Raw genomic sequence first — 17570 nt, 5'->3', positions numbered from 1 at the left:
ATGGTTCTCTCTGTGTTTCCTGGACTTGATTCACTATTTCCTTTCCCATGTTAGGGAAGTTTTTGACTGTACTCTCTTCAAATATTTTCTCAGACCCTTTCTTTTTCTCTTCTTCTTCTGAGACCCATATAATTCGAATGTTGGTGTGTTTAGTGTTGTCCCAGAGGTCTCTGAGACCGTCCTCAATTCTTTTCATTCTTTTTTCTTTATTCTGCTCCCTGGCAGTTATTTCCACCATTTTGACTTCCAGCTCACTTATCCATTCTTCTGTTATTGATTCCTTCTAGAGTATTTTTAATTTCAGTAATTGTGTTGTTCATCACTGTTTATTTTCTCTTTAGTTTTTCTAGATCCTTGTTAAATGTTTCTTGCATTTTCTCTATTCTGTTTCCAAGATTTTGGATTATCTTTACTATCATTCCTCTGAATTCTTTTTCGGGTAGTTTGCCTATTTCGTCTTCATTATTTGGTCTTGTAGGTTTTACCTTGCTCCTTCATTTTTAACATATTGTTTTGTTGTTTCATTTTTTGTTTTTTTTTGATGGTTGGTGCTGTATTCCTGTCTTACTGGTTGTTTGGCCTGAGACGTCCAGCACTGTAGTTTGCAGGCAGTTGGATAGAGCTGGGTCTTTGTGTTGAGATGAGGACCTCCAGGAGGTCTCACTCTGATTAATATTACCTGGGGTCTGAGGTTCCTGTTAGTCCAGTGGTTTGGACTCAGAGCTCCCACTACGGGAGCTTGGGCCCAACCTCCACCCTGGGAACCAAGATCCCGCAAGGTTTGTGGCACGGTAAAAAAAAAGAAGAAAGAAAAAAAGGAGCAGTACAATATCAAAGAATAAAAGACAAAATAAAAGTAGAAAGATAAAAAATATATTAGGAAAAGTTAAAGTATAATTGAAATAACTGCAACAAGGCAAAATAAAACCACAACAGAAAAAAGGAAGAAAAGGCAGGGGTGGAGGACAAGCCAAAAGGAGAGATCACTAACAAAGTATAAAGAATAAAATAAAATTAGAAAAATAAAAGATTTATTAGTAAAAATAAAAATATAAAAGAATCAACAACAATGAATCAACAAGGTAAAACAGAACCCCAATCTAAAAGAAAAAAAGGAAAAAAAAAAAAAAAAGCCTTGGCCATGGGGGCGGAGTTTAGGCTGGGTTGGCACTTAGGCAGGGACGGTGTTTAGAGTGGGGCAGGACCTAGGCGGGTGGGGGGTGACATTTGAGCATGGGGTGGGGCCTACGTGGGTGACATTTAAGTGTGGGGCGTGGCCTCTGCTTAGGACCTGTGGGGAAGAGGAGAGGCAGCATGTCGAAAGGAGGGCCTCAGGAGTGTGGAGTTCCGTAGTTTGGAGGTAGGGCGCTGAGTGAGGGTGTGTGGGTGGGGTTTAGGCCCAGCTCGTTGGAGGGGGTCTCCGAGTGTAGAGTCGAGGCCTTGGGTGGGGGTGTAGGGGCGGGGCTTGGGCTCTGCACTGCAGGAGGGAGGCTCCGAGGGCAGCGGATTAGGCCCGGGAGCCCAGCAGGCTTCCTGGTGCCTAAGTGGACAGGGTGAGCAATGGCTCCGTTCCTTCGTGCCCCTCCCCCACCGTCTCCCCCAGGGTCTCCTGTTGCTCCTGGACCCCTAACCGTGGGTGGGTCCCGCTGGCTGTAGGAACTCTTCCCCTCCCCCAGTCACCCCTCAAGGGTGCTGGTCCTGGAGGTCCGGCCTTAACTTTTGCTCCCCCTTCCCTCCCTCCCACTCCCTCAGGACCCGCGTGGCTGGAGGGGGCCTCAGTGGGCAGAGGACCAGGCCCGGGATCTCAGCAGGTTCCTGGGGGTTCAAGTGGGCAGCGGAAACCTGGCCACACTCCATTTTGATCCTCTACCCTCCCAGTGGTTCCCCGATTTACCCCTTCTCCTCCCTCAGCTACCCCTCGGGGCACCAGTCCCATCCCGCCTCCACTGCTCCTCCCCCTTCCTTCCCCCAATGACCCACGTCCTACCCAGTTGCTGGGGGTTCCTCCCGCCCCCTTAAGTGTCCATGGTCCCCCATTGGTGCCTGGTAGGTGCCCTAGTTGTGAGGAGGCATGAATTCTGCGTCCCCCTAGTATGCCATCTCGACTCCGCTGCCCCCAACATGTTTTTAAGAATGGATTTTTTTTTTTTTTTTTTTTGCCATACGTGGGCCTCTCACTGTTGCGTCCTCTCCCGCCGCGGAGCACAGGCTCCGGACGCGCAGGCTCAGTGGCCATGGCTCACGGGCCCAGCTGCTCCGCAGCACGTGGGATCCTCCTGGACCGGGCACGAATCCGCGTCCCCTGCATCGGCAGGTGGACTCTCAACCACTGCGCCACCAGGGAAGCCCAAGAATGGATTTTTGTATAGCTGAATACTTAAATTCTATACAGCTTCAAAGGACTAATGATTGACAGGATTAACATTTTACCTTCCTATAAGAAAATGAAACTTCTCAAAATTGGAATGTGGGAAGTGGCTGCCTTGTAAAGAATAGAAAATGAGGCTGGAAAGCTAATGACATATAGACGGGGATTTCTTTACCAGGTCTGGTGATTAGTTATTAAAAGAAATTCCTAATTAAGGGAAGGAAGACAGGGTTAAAGAGAGGAGGAATTAGTTGCAAAAGTAGATTGAAAGTCACAGTTTAACGTCACAGTTAAACAAAAGGAAATATTTTTAAGTGTATGTCAGTACTAGAAATTATTATTTCCTGGAGATTGAGTTGAATAACTTCTGGAATCCAAGTCTAAGATTTTAGGTTAGAGGACTACTTTAGGCTTTGTGTTTCTCTTTATGGCCTGCTAATTCTGCTTCTTAGAGGGCCTAAAAGTTGTTTTATAAAGCATCAGATAAATTTAGAAATACATGGAAATTATTTAGGCATACAAGTAAATGAATCGGACTTCTTCTGGTCTTGATAGAATAAAATGGATCAGATTTACTCTTTCAACTTAACGAGAAAACTAGATAAAACATCAAGCAAGAATTTTCAGACATTGGATAACAGTGATTCCTGAGAGAAGGGAAATGGAAAGGATGAGCCTATGATTTCCACAGCTTACTGGGGTGGTGTGTTGAGGGGAGAGAGCTGGTAAAGCCTGGCAGTGCCTGGCAGTCTTGTGAGTGGAGGAGACAGAGTTCAGGGAGGCCAAAGTGGCTAAGGTTTGTGAGATAAATACTGGAGGGGAAGTTGCTGAACAAAGAGAAAAAAGCTCCAGAGATGTGCAGTGGGCCCCTCTCAAATCTTTGGCTGAGTACTGATCTGTACATATATGGGGAGAAACTACCAGAGCCTGGAGAAAGAACCACCAGGAAGAAGGAATGAGAACAAGCCTGAGAGCTAACACAGGTGCCAAGAATAGTTCATGTCCCAACCATCTAGAGTAGAAAAGTTGTGGGGCATTGAATAGAGTCCTCAAAAGGGCATTGCTTCAAGAGTGGGGCCAAAGTGACCCTAGAATAAAGGCCACCTGAACCCATGGTAACAAGCTTAAATACAAGTCTTGAAAGCTTGAAACTGATTCAACTAACTTAACTATATCACAGAACAAAGCCCAACAATATTTAAAGGAACACAGCAAATTCTGGTAACAACAAAACCCAACAACATGAAATTCACAATGTCTATCATCCAATTAAAAATTCTCAGGCATGCAAATAGAAGAAAAATATAACAAAGGGGAAAAACAGTCACTATAGAAATACCCAGAAAAGACAAAAATGATAGGATTAGCCAAGAAAGATATTAAAACAGATATCATAAACATATTCACATGTTCAGGAAAGTGGAGGAAAGTGGACATTATGAGGAGAAAAATGGAAAATATAAAAGACCCAAATTGAACTTCTAGAGATGAAAAATACAGTATCTGAAATGAAAAGTACATGAGATGAGATTAACATATTAGACACTGTGGAAGGAACAGTTAGTGAACTTGAAAATAGAGCAATAGGAACCATTTCAAATGAAATAGAAAAAAGGCTGAGAAAAGATGACTAGAGCTTAGTGAGCTCTGGGGCAGTGTCAAGCCTAAGCATGTAATTGAAGTCCCAGAAGGGAAGGTGGGGTATAAGTGGTATCAGAAAAAATGTTTAAAGAAATAACGGTGGAAGATTTTCCAAATCTGGAAATATACTGACAGATCCAAGAAATTCAGCATACCTCAAGTAGAAGAAACACCATAGTGAAATGTATAATAATCAAATTGCTAAAGACCACTGATAAAGAGAAAACTAATGAAAGCAACCAGAGGAAAAGAGACATATCATGTACAGAGGAACAAAGATCTGTCAGAAACCATGTAGGCCAGAGGACAATATAGCTACATCTTTAAAGTTCTGAAGGAGGAAAAAAAAAAAGCTTGGCAACCTAAATTCTATACAAGCAAATATATCTTTCAAAAAATAAGGCTATACTTTTTTAGGCAAACAAATGCTGAAAGAATTCATCACCAGCAGACTTCTACCATAAGAAATGTTAAAAGATATTTGTCAGGCAGAAGAAAAATATGAGGTAAAAGTTTCAATCTACACAAGGAGTGAAGAGCAGTGGAAATGCTCTCAGTTTTTAATATCTCTGAAAGACAATTGACAAGTCAAAAGTAAAACAACATACTGTGGGGTTTATAACATGTTGAAGTAAAGTATATGACAATCATAACACAAAGGAGGGGAAAAATGGAAGTACATACTTGTTTAAGGTTCCTATACAATACATGAAGTGGTATAATGTTATACGAAGGTAGACTACAATAAGTTAAAGACATATAAATCCTAGAGCAACCAGTTAAAAACAAAAACCAAAAACAAAGAGATATCGTTATAAGCCAGTAATGGAGATAAAATGGAATTAAAAGATACCCAATCCAAAGGAAGGCAGGGAAAGAGGAAGGATACAAAGAACAGATGGGACAAATAGTAAAAGAAGAACATGATGGTGGATTTAAAACCAGCCATCTCAGTAATCACATTAAATGCAAATGACCTAACCCAGCACACCCAGTAGAAATATAATGTGAGCCATCTATGTAATTTTAAGTTTTCTAGTAGTCACATTAAAAAAAAAGTAAAAAGAAACAGGTAAAGCTAATTTTATAATACATTATATTTAACCCAATATATCCAAAATATGTTATTTTGGCATGTAAGAAATCTGAAAATATTGTTAATGAGTATTTTACCTTCTATTTAAAATGTGTGTATTTTACACTTACAACACAACTTGCATTAGTCATATTTCAAGTGCTCAAGAGTCACATTTGGCTAGTAGCTACCGTATTGGACAGTATAAACATCCTGTTAAAAGGCAGAGATTGTCAGATTAGGTTAAAAAATATGTCTACAGGAAACCTGTTTTAAATATGAAGACACATATAGGTTAAAAGTAAAAGGATGGAAAAAATATACCGTGCCAACACTAAACAAAGGAAAGATGAAGTAACTATATTAATATCACACCAAGTAGGTTTCAGAGCAAGTCATATTACCAGTGATAGACTTTTCATAATGGTAAACGGGTAGGTTCATCAAGAGGATTAACAACCTAGATATGTACACACCTAACAGAACTTCAAAATAGATGAAGTAAGAACTGAGAAAATTGGAAGGGGAAATAGATAAATTTATAATTACTGTTGAAGATTTCAATACCTCTCTCTCAATAATTAACTGTTTCCAAGGAGAAGTTAAATTTAAGTGATGCTTGGTAAGAGAGGAAACATCTTGCCAAACATTAAGCCCTACTAGACAAACCTAGCACAGGGAGTAGGTTTTCTTAGGAAATAAAAACTGCGTAAGAAGGGAAAAAAATCAGACAAAATGAGATAAATTAGTTAAGTGAATATGATGGGGTCTACGATATGGTATGCACTCTAACATGTGGAATAAAATGACCAGAATGGAAGTTATAGTGTTTCTAACATGACTCATGGGAAGATTCCACGTCATTATAGTTTACCTCTTTAAAGTGTTTCTTAGTAGAACTAGTCCTATTGATAAACCAGGGATTTATATGAGGTCACAGGGAGAATAATTACAGTTGTCATGACTCCATAAAAATAGATGTTGCCTGCCTCTCTTTCTCTAAAACCTTGGCAGTAATTCTAATAATTTATTACTTGAATTTGCATGTGAGAAAAATCCTGGACATAGTGAGGGATGCAGTAACATAGAGCTTACCTGAAGTCTGCCTTCTTGGTTTCTATAATATTATTAGATTAGATCTTTTTAGGAGTGAGTGACCTTCTGACTCATAATATTCAGGGGTTGTTGCTTGGTTAGTCTTTCGGGTTTTCTGGTTGACAAGGATAAGTCTAATTTAAAAATCAGAATGAGGGAGACTTCCCCAGTGGCGCAGTGGCTAAGAATCTGCCTGCCAGTGCAGGGGACACGGGTTCGAGCCCTGGTCCAGGAAGATCCCACATGCCCCAGAGCAACTAAGCCCGTGTGCCACAACTACTGAGCCTGAGCTCTAGGGCCTGCGTGCCACAACTGCTGAGCCCGCGTGCCACAACAACTGAAGCCCGCGCGCCTAGAGCCTGTGCTCCACAACAAGAGAAGCCACCGCAAGTAGCCCACGCACCACAAGGAAGAGTAGCCCCCACTCGCCACAACTAGAGAAAGCCTGTGCGTAGCAACGAAAATCCAACACAGCCAAAAATAAATACAATTAAATCTTTAAAAAAAAAAAAAATTCAGAATGAGTATGTAGAGGGGAAAATCTGGAGGGGTAAAATAGGAAAACAGCTTTTTTCCCCCCTGAAAGTTATCTTGGTCTCTGCTTAGGAACACTGTCATGCTCGGGACTTTTAGAACATTTATTTCCTAAGTCAATTATAAGGGTTCAAAGTGTGAAATTGGAAAGGGTTAAAGTCAGGATTGTATTGTGAAATGTTTTACTTCTATATGCATGAAAAAACAATAGTTTGGCTGGTTTACTGCGTGAGAAGGAGGATACAAATAACAGTCATTTATGTCATTGTGGTAGCATACAGGAAAAGGATTGAGTCCTTAGTTTGAAAACATGGTAGGCTTTTCTTTTAAAGAGAAGCTTTTTTCAGCTTCAACCTGGCAGCTCTTCAAATAAAATCACAAAGGAATAAGACACTATAAACAACCATTCCACCCCCAGACAGGGCTGCATAGACAAGTAGGCACTCATGGCCAAAGCTGCGAAGGCAGCAGGAAGGGCGGCTCTTCAGGCACCAGGAGCTGCAGCAAGCAGAGGCAAGTGTGGGCCCCCAAAAGAGGGACAAGTGCAAGACAAACAGTAGGCACAGGGCTGACTTATTACTCCTAGCCCCCTATTCCAAAGGGAATTGAAGATCTTCTGAAGCTAAGAGAGTCCTGTGTGCAGAAAGGCTCTCACCATGGAAGGGGAGGGACCCTTGTCTTCACAAAATACAAGCAAACGCTCTGACCATCACTGCTCCTCTTTCATCTGAAGCACTGTGATCCCTTCTCTCATTTCTTTTTCCTTTATCTTCAGCCCTCTGTGAGATGACGTGTAGGATTCTTTTTGTTCTCCTAACTCCTAGCTTGTTTTTTTGGTATGATTGTGTCTTGGCTGAACTATGGCGATTTTCCTCATTTGTATAGAGTAAGAGCTGAAAAACTGAGGAGAAAAACTCGGATCTAAATTCTGCCTCAGATGTCAGATTACATGTCCTCAGTTAATGGGAGGGAGCATTGAAGCCACTAAACTCCCTCCTACTGAGATACAGTAGAAATGAAAAAGAACCCAGACCGCTCCATAGAGCTAATTAATGAGCTGACTTTGGAGGAAGCCATTTCCCTCTCAGTGGAGAAACCTTGGTTGGAGGCAGAACTGAAGCAGTGGAAGAGGGATTCTTAGTGTGGTGTCCTGATCACTAGGTCTCTGTTCCTGTTCAGCTGGCTTGGTCTTTAGCTTTATAAGTCCACTCTCTCAAAATAACAAAATGAAATAAGAAGCCAAACAGCTCAGTCTGTGTAGGTCCAGCTAAACTTAATTGGTTTCTGGCACTCTTTCCTCCTGAAAAATAGGATAGTCATGTGTAGCATGACACTCATTTATGTCATACTTTTCACTTCAGGGTAATGATCCCAAAGGTGGTATACCCCTCTGATGGGCACCTGGGGGAGATATATCTCCGTGGCTTTCATGTGCTTGGCTATCCTTATCTCTCTCTGATTTCTTCTGCTTCCGTCCTAAGTCCTTGTTGCCTGTTGTAATACATAACTTGTCTGCCCCCTTGGAGGGTTTGGCTTACAGTGACTGACAGGTTGTCTGCCTGTTCACTTCACCCCCTGGATTGAAGGGTTTATTTAGCCTCATAGCATGGCTAATATTGTGGGATAGAATGCCAGAGGAATCAGTCCCTTCCTGCTGATTTTCTCTCACTAGAGGACGTAGATTATAGCTGTGAAATCTGTGCTTGCTGAGCAGATCCTCCTGCATTCCTGGCTGCCTTCACAAGCCGAGAAGCATCCTTTAGCACCATTATCTTCGGGGGCAGGGTTAGATTAAAAACGTGGATTGGAGAAATCTGTGATCCTAATTGTGTAATTCATTGTCATTATTGTAAATAACTGAGCTCCAGTTACCTGTTGGGCATCACTCAGCAGAGAATTAACCACAACCTGAGTCCTCTGGGCCTGTTGTTCTGTCTTCAGAGATGCAGGAAGAACAGTGTCTTTCTTCAGTCCTGGCTCTCCCTCCCACCACCCTCAGAGCTCTGCTTCATGGTGAATGTGGTTTCCCTGCAACTGCTTAGGCATCCTCATCTATAGGCCCTTTCTCTGGTCTAGACCATGCTCCGGTGTGTTCCTGGCAGTGTTCCCTGCTGCCTCCCCAGCATGTAGTTGCCTACTATTGGGCAGTAGCTCACTGCTCTGGCATTCTAGTGTGTAAATATTTGTCAAAGGACGGTGGTGTTTTCCCTTTCCCCAAAAAGCATTCTGAAAAATGTGCCTGTTTTCTTAGTCATATTTCCAAGCTTTGGATCAGTTAGCCCATTCATTCCTTGCAGTTGACAGACACTGGCCTGACCTCAGCTGGCCACATAAAGTAAGTGTGCAGTAACTTCCGGCACAGTAACTTTCAAGCTTTGGTACCAAGGAGTCCTGGACTTAAAGGAACCATGGACAACATAGTCATTGTTAGAGAACACATAGTTTCATTAACATATCTCCTGTATCAAGCATTTTAATTTCTTTCACTTGTACTTGATATTGAAGGCATAAATGAAATCAACAAAAATGAGGCAGCTAACCATGTAGGTTCTGGGGGAGAACTTTACTCTTCATGTTTGTCATTCTACTTTCAGGTCTCATGTAATGTAGGTTATACTGTATCCATGTCTGCCTCTATAAAGGTGACATTGCTGAGCTACTACCAGTTTAGAGATGTTTTTCCAGTATAGTTGATGGTTTATTCTGTCACTCAATTCTACTTGAGGCCAAAACAGTTTGCTTCTGCTAGGTGGCTTGTTAGGCTGAAAATGCAATCCTTAGTCATGGAGTAGAATTTTCTATCTTTGTGCAGAATCAGGAGACCTACATAGAAGGATTGAACTACTGATCTTAGCTTTATTAACACTAGACTCTGAGCTCAGGATTTATTTAAATTACTCGCACAGTCCCGATAGATTAAAGGAACTGCTAGTGTGTACCTCATTTAACTGCTTGTACTCCTTCCTTTCGTTTTCTCTGAGTCTCACTTTGTACCACCCCTTCCTCCTCATTTTCCAGTTTTTTTAACCTGATCTTCAGTCTTCTACAAATCCGACCAACATCTTCCCATATGTATCCGAACCCATATATATACACGTGTGTGTGTGTGTGTGTGTATACACACACACACACACACATCAGCTTTTTCTGTTTTCACTCTTTCTAACCACCTCAACACCTTCCTCCCTTCTAGTCAGAATTTGATACAGGGACATGAGGCTGTTGGGTGTTGAAGTCATAATTGAATTGATTAGGAAACTAACCTATGCTGTGCAATATAGCAACTGTGTTTCCTTCTTACAAAACTATTTTGAAAGGCTGGAGTATCTAGTTTAATACATATACTTTCTTCCCACAGATCATCAATTTCTACATGAATATGCTGATGGAGCGAAGTAAAGAGAAGGGATTGCCAAGCGTGCATGCATTTAATACCTTTTTTTTCACTAAGTTAAAAACGGCTGGTTATCAAGCAGTGAAACGTTGGACCAAGAAAGTGGATGTCTTTTCTGTTGACATTCTTTTGGTGCCCATTCACCTGGGAGTGCACTGGTGTCTTGCTGTGAGTGCCTCTTTTATTGCTGATAGAATTTAAAAGAAATCTATGTAATTATAGAATACACAGAGAGTAGTGAATATTAGTTCTACATTTTCACTAGATGACTGACAGAAAAAGTAGCATTTAGTTGTCTAAAAATTGGATAGATCAGTGAACTCCCTGTCAAGAGTGGGAGATACTTAGTCTTGGAAGAAAGCTGTGGAGTTTTCCTTTTCTGGAAATATTTAAAAAGGGAGTTATAAGTCAAAGCAGGCTAAAGGCAAGGCATGGGGAGTAAAAGTGACTTCTTACTGATGCTGCCAACTCAGATTCTATGACTTATTTTCTGCCTAATCATGACTTGTCTTGCATACTTGGTAATTTAATATTTTTTATGACTCTGAGAACATGGATACATGAGCTTAATATATTAATAAAAGTATAAAAAGTATTTCACAGTCTGTTTTGAGTTACCTTTGAAAAGCATAAGCCAAAAGGAAATTCTCCAAGTAAAGAAACAAAACCTAGACTCTTTTACCATCTTTCAGAAAATGTATGGACATTATCTCACTCAACTTTCGTTCTCTGAAGAGCATGTTTTTTCTTCACTGTTACCCACAGTGCAGATGGAGAACCTGAATACTAGAAAAAGGTTTCAGGGCAATTACTGGAGCCGCCAGTCAATTAGCCCCCATCGCAGTTCTGAGTAAATAATCCCCCTGTTCTTCTCTCCTCTGCAGATTAAGCATGGTATAACGCTAAGCATCCATCAGACTTGTCATGATATCATAGGAAATCTGGCAGGAGGTTCCAAACTCCAGGGAAGGAAAAAGCTGAGAAACCAGTTTTCTTCACTTCATAAACACAGATTTTTTTTTTTTTTAATTCCCAGGTTGTAGACTTTAGAAAGAAGAATATTACCTATTACGACTCCATGGGTGGGATAAACAATGAAGCCTGCAGGATCCTCTTGTAAGTAGGGAGTTGAGGACAAAGGGTTTGATGTTGGGTATATGTTATGTTTTTCCAGCTATTGAACTCAGTTCTCTGATCCCTTCAATGTAGTGATTAATAAAGGAAATCTTTATCTTGAATAAGAATGGGTATTTTCCATCTAAGTAAGTAAAGTTTAATAATAATATAATACCAAAAATACACCCTAATGGGGATAATTACTGTCCCAGTGCTCTAAATATAGAGTGGATATATACATATAGATATAGAAACTACTTAGAAATCATCTACTCCAACCTCCTAAATTTTCAGATGAAGAAACCAAGACCCACAGAGGTGACTTACATTTGCTCAGGTCCTACTAGTTAGTGGCTCAACTGGGAACCAGAATGCAAATCTCTTTATATCCCATCTGTTTCTCTTTCCAAAATGTCTATTCCTCACTGTACCATTTTGGCAACCAGGAGGGGGCTGGGTTCCAGAATGGTGAGCAGTTCACACTTGAGAAGAGTGCTGTATATGAGGTATGCACTCAACAAATTGTTGATTTGGATTGAATTTTCACGCAGGAGAATCAAGACTATAAATAAATAAATACCTCAGTATTGCTGGAGAAACATTTTTCTTCCATTAGATTGAGTTCTGTAGGCCCATATAAACCAAGGAGAAGAATCAGAACTTGTTCCTCAGGACGGACAGTAGGTAGAAAGAGCCTGGGTATCAAAGGCAGATGTCATGCTTCTCTTGGGTTGACAGGGCAGGCCTGAATTATGGGACCTCCAAAGGAAGCTTAGCAGTCCAAAGATTCCCTGCCCAGTAGTATATACTGTTTCCTTAGACGCGCAGAAGAAAACTTCCTAAGGATTGTCAACCCCATTCTTGCAGTGGCAGCTGTCATCACTGCTCCCCAAGCTCATCTCATTCTCTCCCAATACCTTTAGGCAATACCTGAAGCAAGAAAGCATTGACAAGAAAAGGAAAGAGTTTGACACCAATGGCTGGCAACTCTTCAGCAAGAAAAGCCAGGTACATTTCTCCTTGATGAGATGGAAATCCTGAGACTAGGGTATTAGAAAGAAAAGGATTTTACTGCTTGGTCCCCAGAGACCTTCTGTGTTAGTGTCTAGCCTCACCTCAGCTTGGTCGTTTGGTTCCTTGGGGAAGATAGAGTAAGCTATCTGTGGGAAACTAGTATTGTGTTTCTTATGAAGAACTAGGTTTTATAAACGCCCAGCTATTTTGCTAAACTTTCATCTGTGGGAAATGTTTGCAGATTGTTTGGCCCTTGTGGGAGGGGCCAGCTTTTACACCCTTGGGTGTCATGGAAATCTAAGATAGTCTCCTGTGTGATTAATATGAAATACACAGGCTGGACTGAGATGCTGAATTTTTTTCTCTGAGCCTCTGTTGTTCTGAGTGGGGGACCAGGGTCATCTCTTCAAAATTCAGGGAAACCTGTAAAATTTATATCCTTTGGCTCTTATTTATAATCTAAGAAAGAAGGAAGCTTGGAAGGATGTCACTTTTTTTATTGTTTTTGGCCTTTCAGGAAATTCCACAGCAGATGAATGGAAGCGACTGTGGCATGTTTGCCTGCAAATATGCTGACTGCATTACCAAAGACAGACCAATCAACTTCACACAGGTGAGCCAAGCCTTCAGGAGGGAGCTCTATGACCACCCTGTCTCCAGGCTGCCAGATAGATGTTTTTCCCTCCACTTGCTCCACTTAGGGGCTCTGCTTCAGCTTGTGGCTCATGACACGGGTGGTTACTGCCTGTGCCGCCTCACAAGAAAAAGGGTAGTGATAGGCCACATCCTGGGTTACCATATATCACATATTGTGATGTATGGGCAGAGCCTTCTTCTCCGCCCATCTCTCCCACCTACCTCAAATCCTGTGAGAAGCAGAGAACTGGGACCAGAGCAAGTTTCCTATAGTTTCCCTTTATTTGGGTAGCAGTTAAGTTTTGGAACAGGCCACACCTTGATCTAGTATAATTTGTTATGCTGCCCTCTTCCGCTGCCCCTCACTTGATGCAGCTGGTCAGTCTTCTTATAGTTTGTGATTGTTTATTTCTGTCCATGTGGTCCTTCGGAGACCAAGGTGGATTGAGACTAGAGATTAGGGGTTATTCTGTGTCCTTCACTTAACTCTTTACTTCTGTTTAAATCAATGGCTTTACAAGATTTTTCCACCATAGCCCTTGGGTGGAGCTCACTCTTGCAGTTCCTATAACATCTCCTGTAAAAAGTGAGTTTTTGGTTTTCAAGCTCGGATCTCATATCCTTTTAAAAGTTTAACATAGAAGACTTGATAGACACCGTTCTCAAAATTCTTGGAGACATTTGGGTGTACCCTGGGGACTCCTGGCAATGCCCAACAAAACTTCTAAGGTTACAACAATGGAAAATAGCAATAAAGATAGTAATAGAAAAAAGCAATAGAAAGAAAAAAATCACATGTGATAAAGAAGGAGCCATTTGAAAGATCAGAAATTCAACTGAGGTTATTTTAGTTGAAAACCTCAAGACGGAAAGGAGTGTTAGGTCTGCATACAAGAAATGAAAATAAGGGTGTCTCTGTGTCCCTACAGCAACACATGCCCTACTTCCGGAAGCGGATGGTCTGGGAAATCCTCCATCGAAAGCTCTTGTGAAGACTGTCTCAATTAGCAAACGTGGACTTGTGGGAGACCAGCTCTTTGTTGTCTACGGCCAGAGACCTTGGAAACAGCTGCTCCCAACCCTCTGTTCTTGTAAAGTTCTTGATCCTGGACCAGGCCCTGGAGAGATGCACTCACAAGCACATCTGCCTTTCCTTTTGTATCTCAGATACTATTTTTGCAAAGAAACTTTGGTGCTGTGAAAGGGGTGAGGGACATCCCTAAGCTGAAGAGAGAGACTGCTTTTCACTTCTTCAGTTCTGCCATCTTATTTTCAAAGGGCTCCAGCCTCACTCAGTCTCTAATTAGGGGCCTGAGAGAAGCTTGGAAAGACTCTTGATTTCATGTAAACTCTTGTTGTTAGGCCTTACTAAGAGGTAGGAAAGGACGTGGGCAAAAAGGTAGGGATGAAAACCACCAGCATATACACGCACACATACATAAACACAGGATTTTCAAGATATGTCACTGGGAAAGTGACTGTAAACTGGACTTTGGGGCACCTGCGTAATTCCCTCCTCCAGGACTTTTCCTATTTATATGCCCCTTTGTAAAATCCGTCTGCTTCTGTACAAGGCTGTTTTATCATCTGTAGCTTCTTCCTCTCCTGAGGCACAACACGTGAGCCCTGGATGGACCCCAAAGTCCCAGGCAGTCCTTTCCTTAAAAGCAGAGGCTTGCATGTGCTCACAACACATGATATGGGGAAGACCCACCCAGGGAGCGGTTTAGTGGAGCGACAAGGCACCACTTTTACTGCTACCTACTTCTGACCAAGAAGAAGGACCTCAGTCTTTAGCATAAAATTCCAGCATTGGATGAATGCAGGTCTAGTTTGGTCTGTGGCTAGCTAGTTTAAATATGTTTCTAACCACAGAGAATTTAATATATATATATATTTCACAGGGATATGTTTTTGTTTTTTTTTTTGAAGGCTGAATGTGTTCACCATTTTAGCCTGTAGGTTTATTACCATTTTCCAAATTTAGCTCCAGCACGCACAGATCCCAGCCCCTATGTGTAGGGTGTTTGTGGACTTCCTAACAGAATATTTTGATTCCTGGATGGATTTGGCTTAGGGGTAGAGGTTACAGAGGGAGGCGAGATTTTCAACTGGAAAACGGGTGGAATTTGTACTGATCAACCTGAGAATGAAAAACTGCTATTCCTTTTGTTCTATGTGGCATCTCCCCACCCTCTGAGCGCTCCTCAGGCTAGATAGTGAAATGATCCAATGCCAGTGTCATTTTGTACTTAAGTTCCAAAATAGGAACATTTTATACTTTTTTCTGTATTGTAATAGGTAGTTTTGTACGAAATCTTTTCTTCTCTTCCCATGTACCTCATCCTTTCCAACATTGTGCTTTCTCCCTGGGCTTATTTGAAAATTTTACTCTGTTTTATATCAAGCTTGTTTAGTACATTTTTCTATGTGTTACCACAGGTTACAATTTGAAAAGAAAACTATTTTTTTTAAATATTCCATTGTTAACTGAATGTTACTGTTTTCCACTCCAGCAACTAGATGTCCTACGTTTTTCATACTGCCTGCCTTTAGGGGGAAGACCACCTTTTGTTTGTTTGTTTTCTTTTTTTTTCTTCTTTCTTTCTTGCCTGTTTTGTTTTGTTTTGTTTTGTTTTGGGTTTTTTTGGTGTTTTCTATAGGAAATAAATAGCTTTCTATATATGAGTTCCTGGGACTTTCACATTCTCGTTTAGAGAGCTATGGCATGCAGGCTCATTGTGGGACTCCTGAACATTGATTCTTGGTACTTAATGTATTTAAGTGACAACTTGAAAGGTGACAATATGGTATAGATTTTAGACCATGAATCAAAAAGACCTGAGTTTTTCAGGCACTCTTGCTATTGTCTGGGGGACTCAAAACAAGATACTTCTGTGTATTTATTGTTTGTCCATTTAGATAACATCTGTCTTACCTTCCTCACAGACTTTTTGTACAGACCAAAGCAACAAATATTTATTGCCATGTACAGCAGAAAATGAAACATGCAACAAAAGCACTTTGAAAAATATACAAGGAATTGTTAAGCCTGTCTGAATTTGGCCCCACTTTCTGACCAGTGCAGTTTTGTACAAGGTGAAGTTAGTGATCCTGAGATGCCCTGCATGAGTGGGCCAGGCTGAGACACAGGTTGTGGTCCAGGGTGGGAACCAAGTAGACTTAACACAGTGGGGGCCATTCTTTCCAGAGAGCTGCCCAAGAAGAGCAGGACTAGCATCTGGAAACTTTCTTCTTCATTTAAGGGCGGACCTTGATGACAGGGGGGAAAACTAGGACGTTCCTGTATTCCATGGCCAAGGGCATGTTACCAATGTCTTGTTTAACCTGCTTTAAACTAAAGCCTATTGCTTTCCTTTTCTCTGATCTTCCCCTCTCCTCTGTGTCCAGTGCTCATAATTACCTGCCTCCCCTAAAAAAAGGAACACTTGATGGGTGATAAGCTCTAGATGCCAGATATGAAGCCTTCAGCAGAAACCAGTCTGAACAATCACTCCTGGACCCTGTACAGAGAAAATCAGACCATTCCTGCCCATTTGAGGATACATGGTGCGAGGCACAGAGGCTAGTTCCATTCCATTTGTCACCTGGGACCCACCGTTGCTCCCGGCAGCCCTGTTTAGGGTTGAATGTAAGCGCTTTTCCCTCATCTGGCCTGGAGACTGTGTAAACTGACTCCTCTGTATATGAGGTGCTACATATTTCTCTGTGGTATCAACTTCTCTCTTATTTTGCCCTTGTAATTGTGCTAGCCTCTTCTACCCACTGCCCCTAGCAAGATTAGCCCCAAAGTTTTAGTGTTCTGGGATAGAAACAGGTTGCCTGGGAAAGCACTGCCAGCAGCCATATTCCATAGTCTGTCCATCGCCACCTGGTTCTACGTGGCCCATAAAAGGCTCTAGTGGGTAGAGAGAGAGGGTTCACTTCAGAGCCCCAATGTTTTTAACGTTTCAGCTTCTGGTCCTTCTCCTGTGCCATCCCTCCAGCTCTCAAATATGTCTTAACCCAGAGTAAGAGAGACAACTGACACTCGGCACTTGTCTTCTCCTTTGCTCCACCTGGATGGGCCAGGGGGGTTGAGGTAGGGTGGAATATGATGCTTTCATCCTGGGAGCTCACATACTCAAGAGAGTCAGAAAAGGACGTGAAATGCTATCAGGCCCTGTTGTTGACTCAGACTACATGCTGAGCTCCTGGCAAAGTGGCCATATTTCCCTACCCAGGAGCAATCTGTCCACAGCTTCAAATTCATCCTAAAATTTGGGAAGGGACAAGTAAGGCTCAACCCAACAGCTTTCCTAATAGCGCAGGCCTTATTTCACCTGTGCTGAATCCTAGTATCTGTCTTTTAAGAGCCCATAATTCCTGTTCCCAGCTTTGGGGGTGGGGAGTGACGTAACGTAAGGGTAAATGGGGTTATGCTGGTCACCACTAAGAGAAGAGTACTTAGACATGCATCCCCTGTGGGAGAGAAATGGGAAACTAGGAGACTTTTAGCTACAAGATAAACCTCGAGGAAACCTTAGTGCAGGCTGCCTCTCTGGCCTGTCAGGGAGAGGGTGGGGAGAATTCCAGTTGGGAGTGGTTGAACCAGATGTCCAGGGTCTGGTCAAAGTCTAAGATTCTGAAATGTTATTGAGGGTCATAATGCTGCTTGGAATAGAAATTGGGCAAGG

At 41.9% G+C, this 17570-nt stretch overlaps 1 protein-coding gene across 5 annotated transcripts in view; it reads left to right on the top strand.

The window, feature by feature from the left end:
- Positions 1–15561, top strand: part of SENP1 (SUMO specific peptidase 1) — a 59872-nt gene extending 44311 nt beyond the window's left edge. For all 5 annotated transcript variants that reach the window (XM_067696338.1, XM_067696337.1, XM_067696333.1 and 2 more), the window contains 5 exons: positions 10072–10275; positions 11144–11223; positions 12147–12231; positions 12755–12850; positions 13803–15561. In XM_067696338.1, the coding sequence (XP_067552439.1) occupies positions 10072–10275; positions 11144–11223; positions 12147–12231; positions 12755–12850; positions 13803–13865 (528 nt within the window). In that variant the 3' untranslated portion in view covers positions 13866–15561. The remainder of the gene's footprint in view (positions 1–10071; positions 10276–11143; positions 11224–12146; positions 12232–12754; positions 12851–13802) is intronic.
- Positions 15562–17570: the final 2009 nt, after the last annotated feature.

This window comes from Pseudorca crassidens, chromosome 11 (assembly GCF_039906515.1).
Source record: "Pseudorca crassidens isolate mPseCra1 chromosome 11, mPseCra1.hap1, whole genome shotgun sequence".
Taxonomy (NCBI): Eukaryota; Metazoa; Chordata; class Mammalia; order Artiodactyla; family Delphinidae; genus Pseudorca; species Pseudorca crassidens.
Note: the sequence above shows the minus strand (reverse complement) of the source record. Positions and strands in the feature narration are given on the sequence as shown.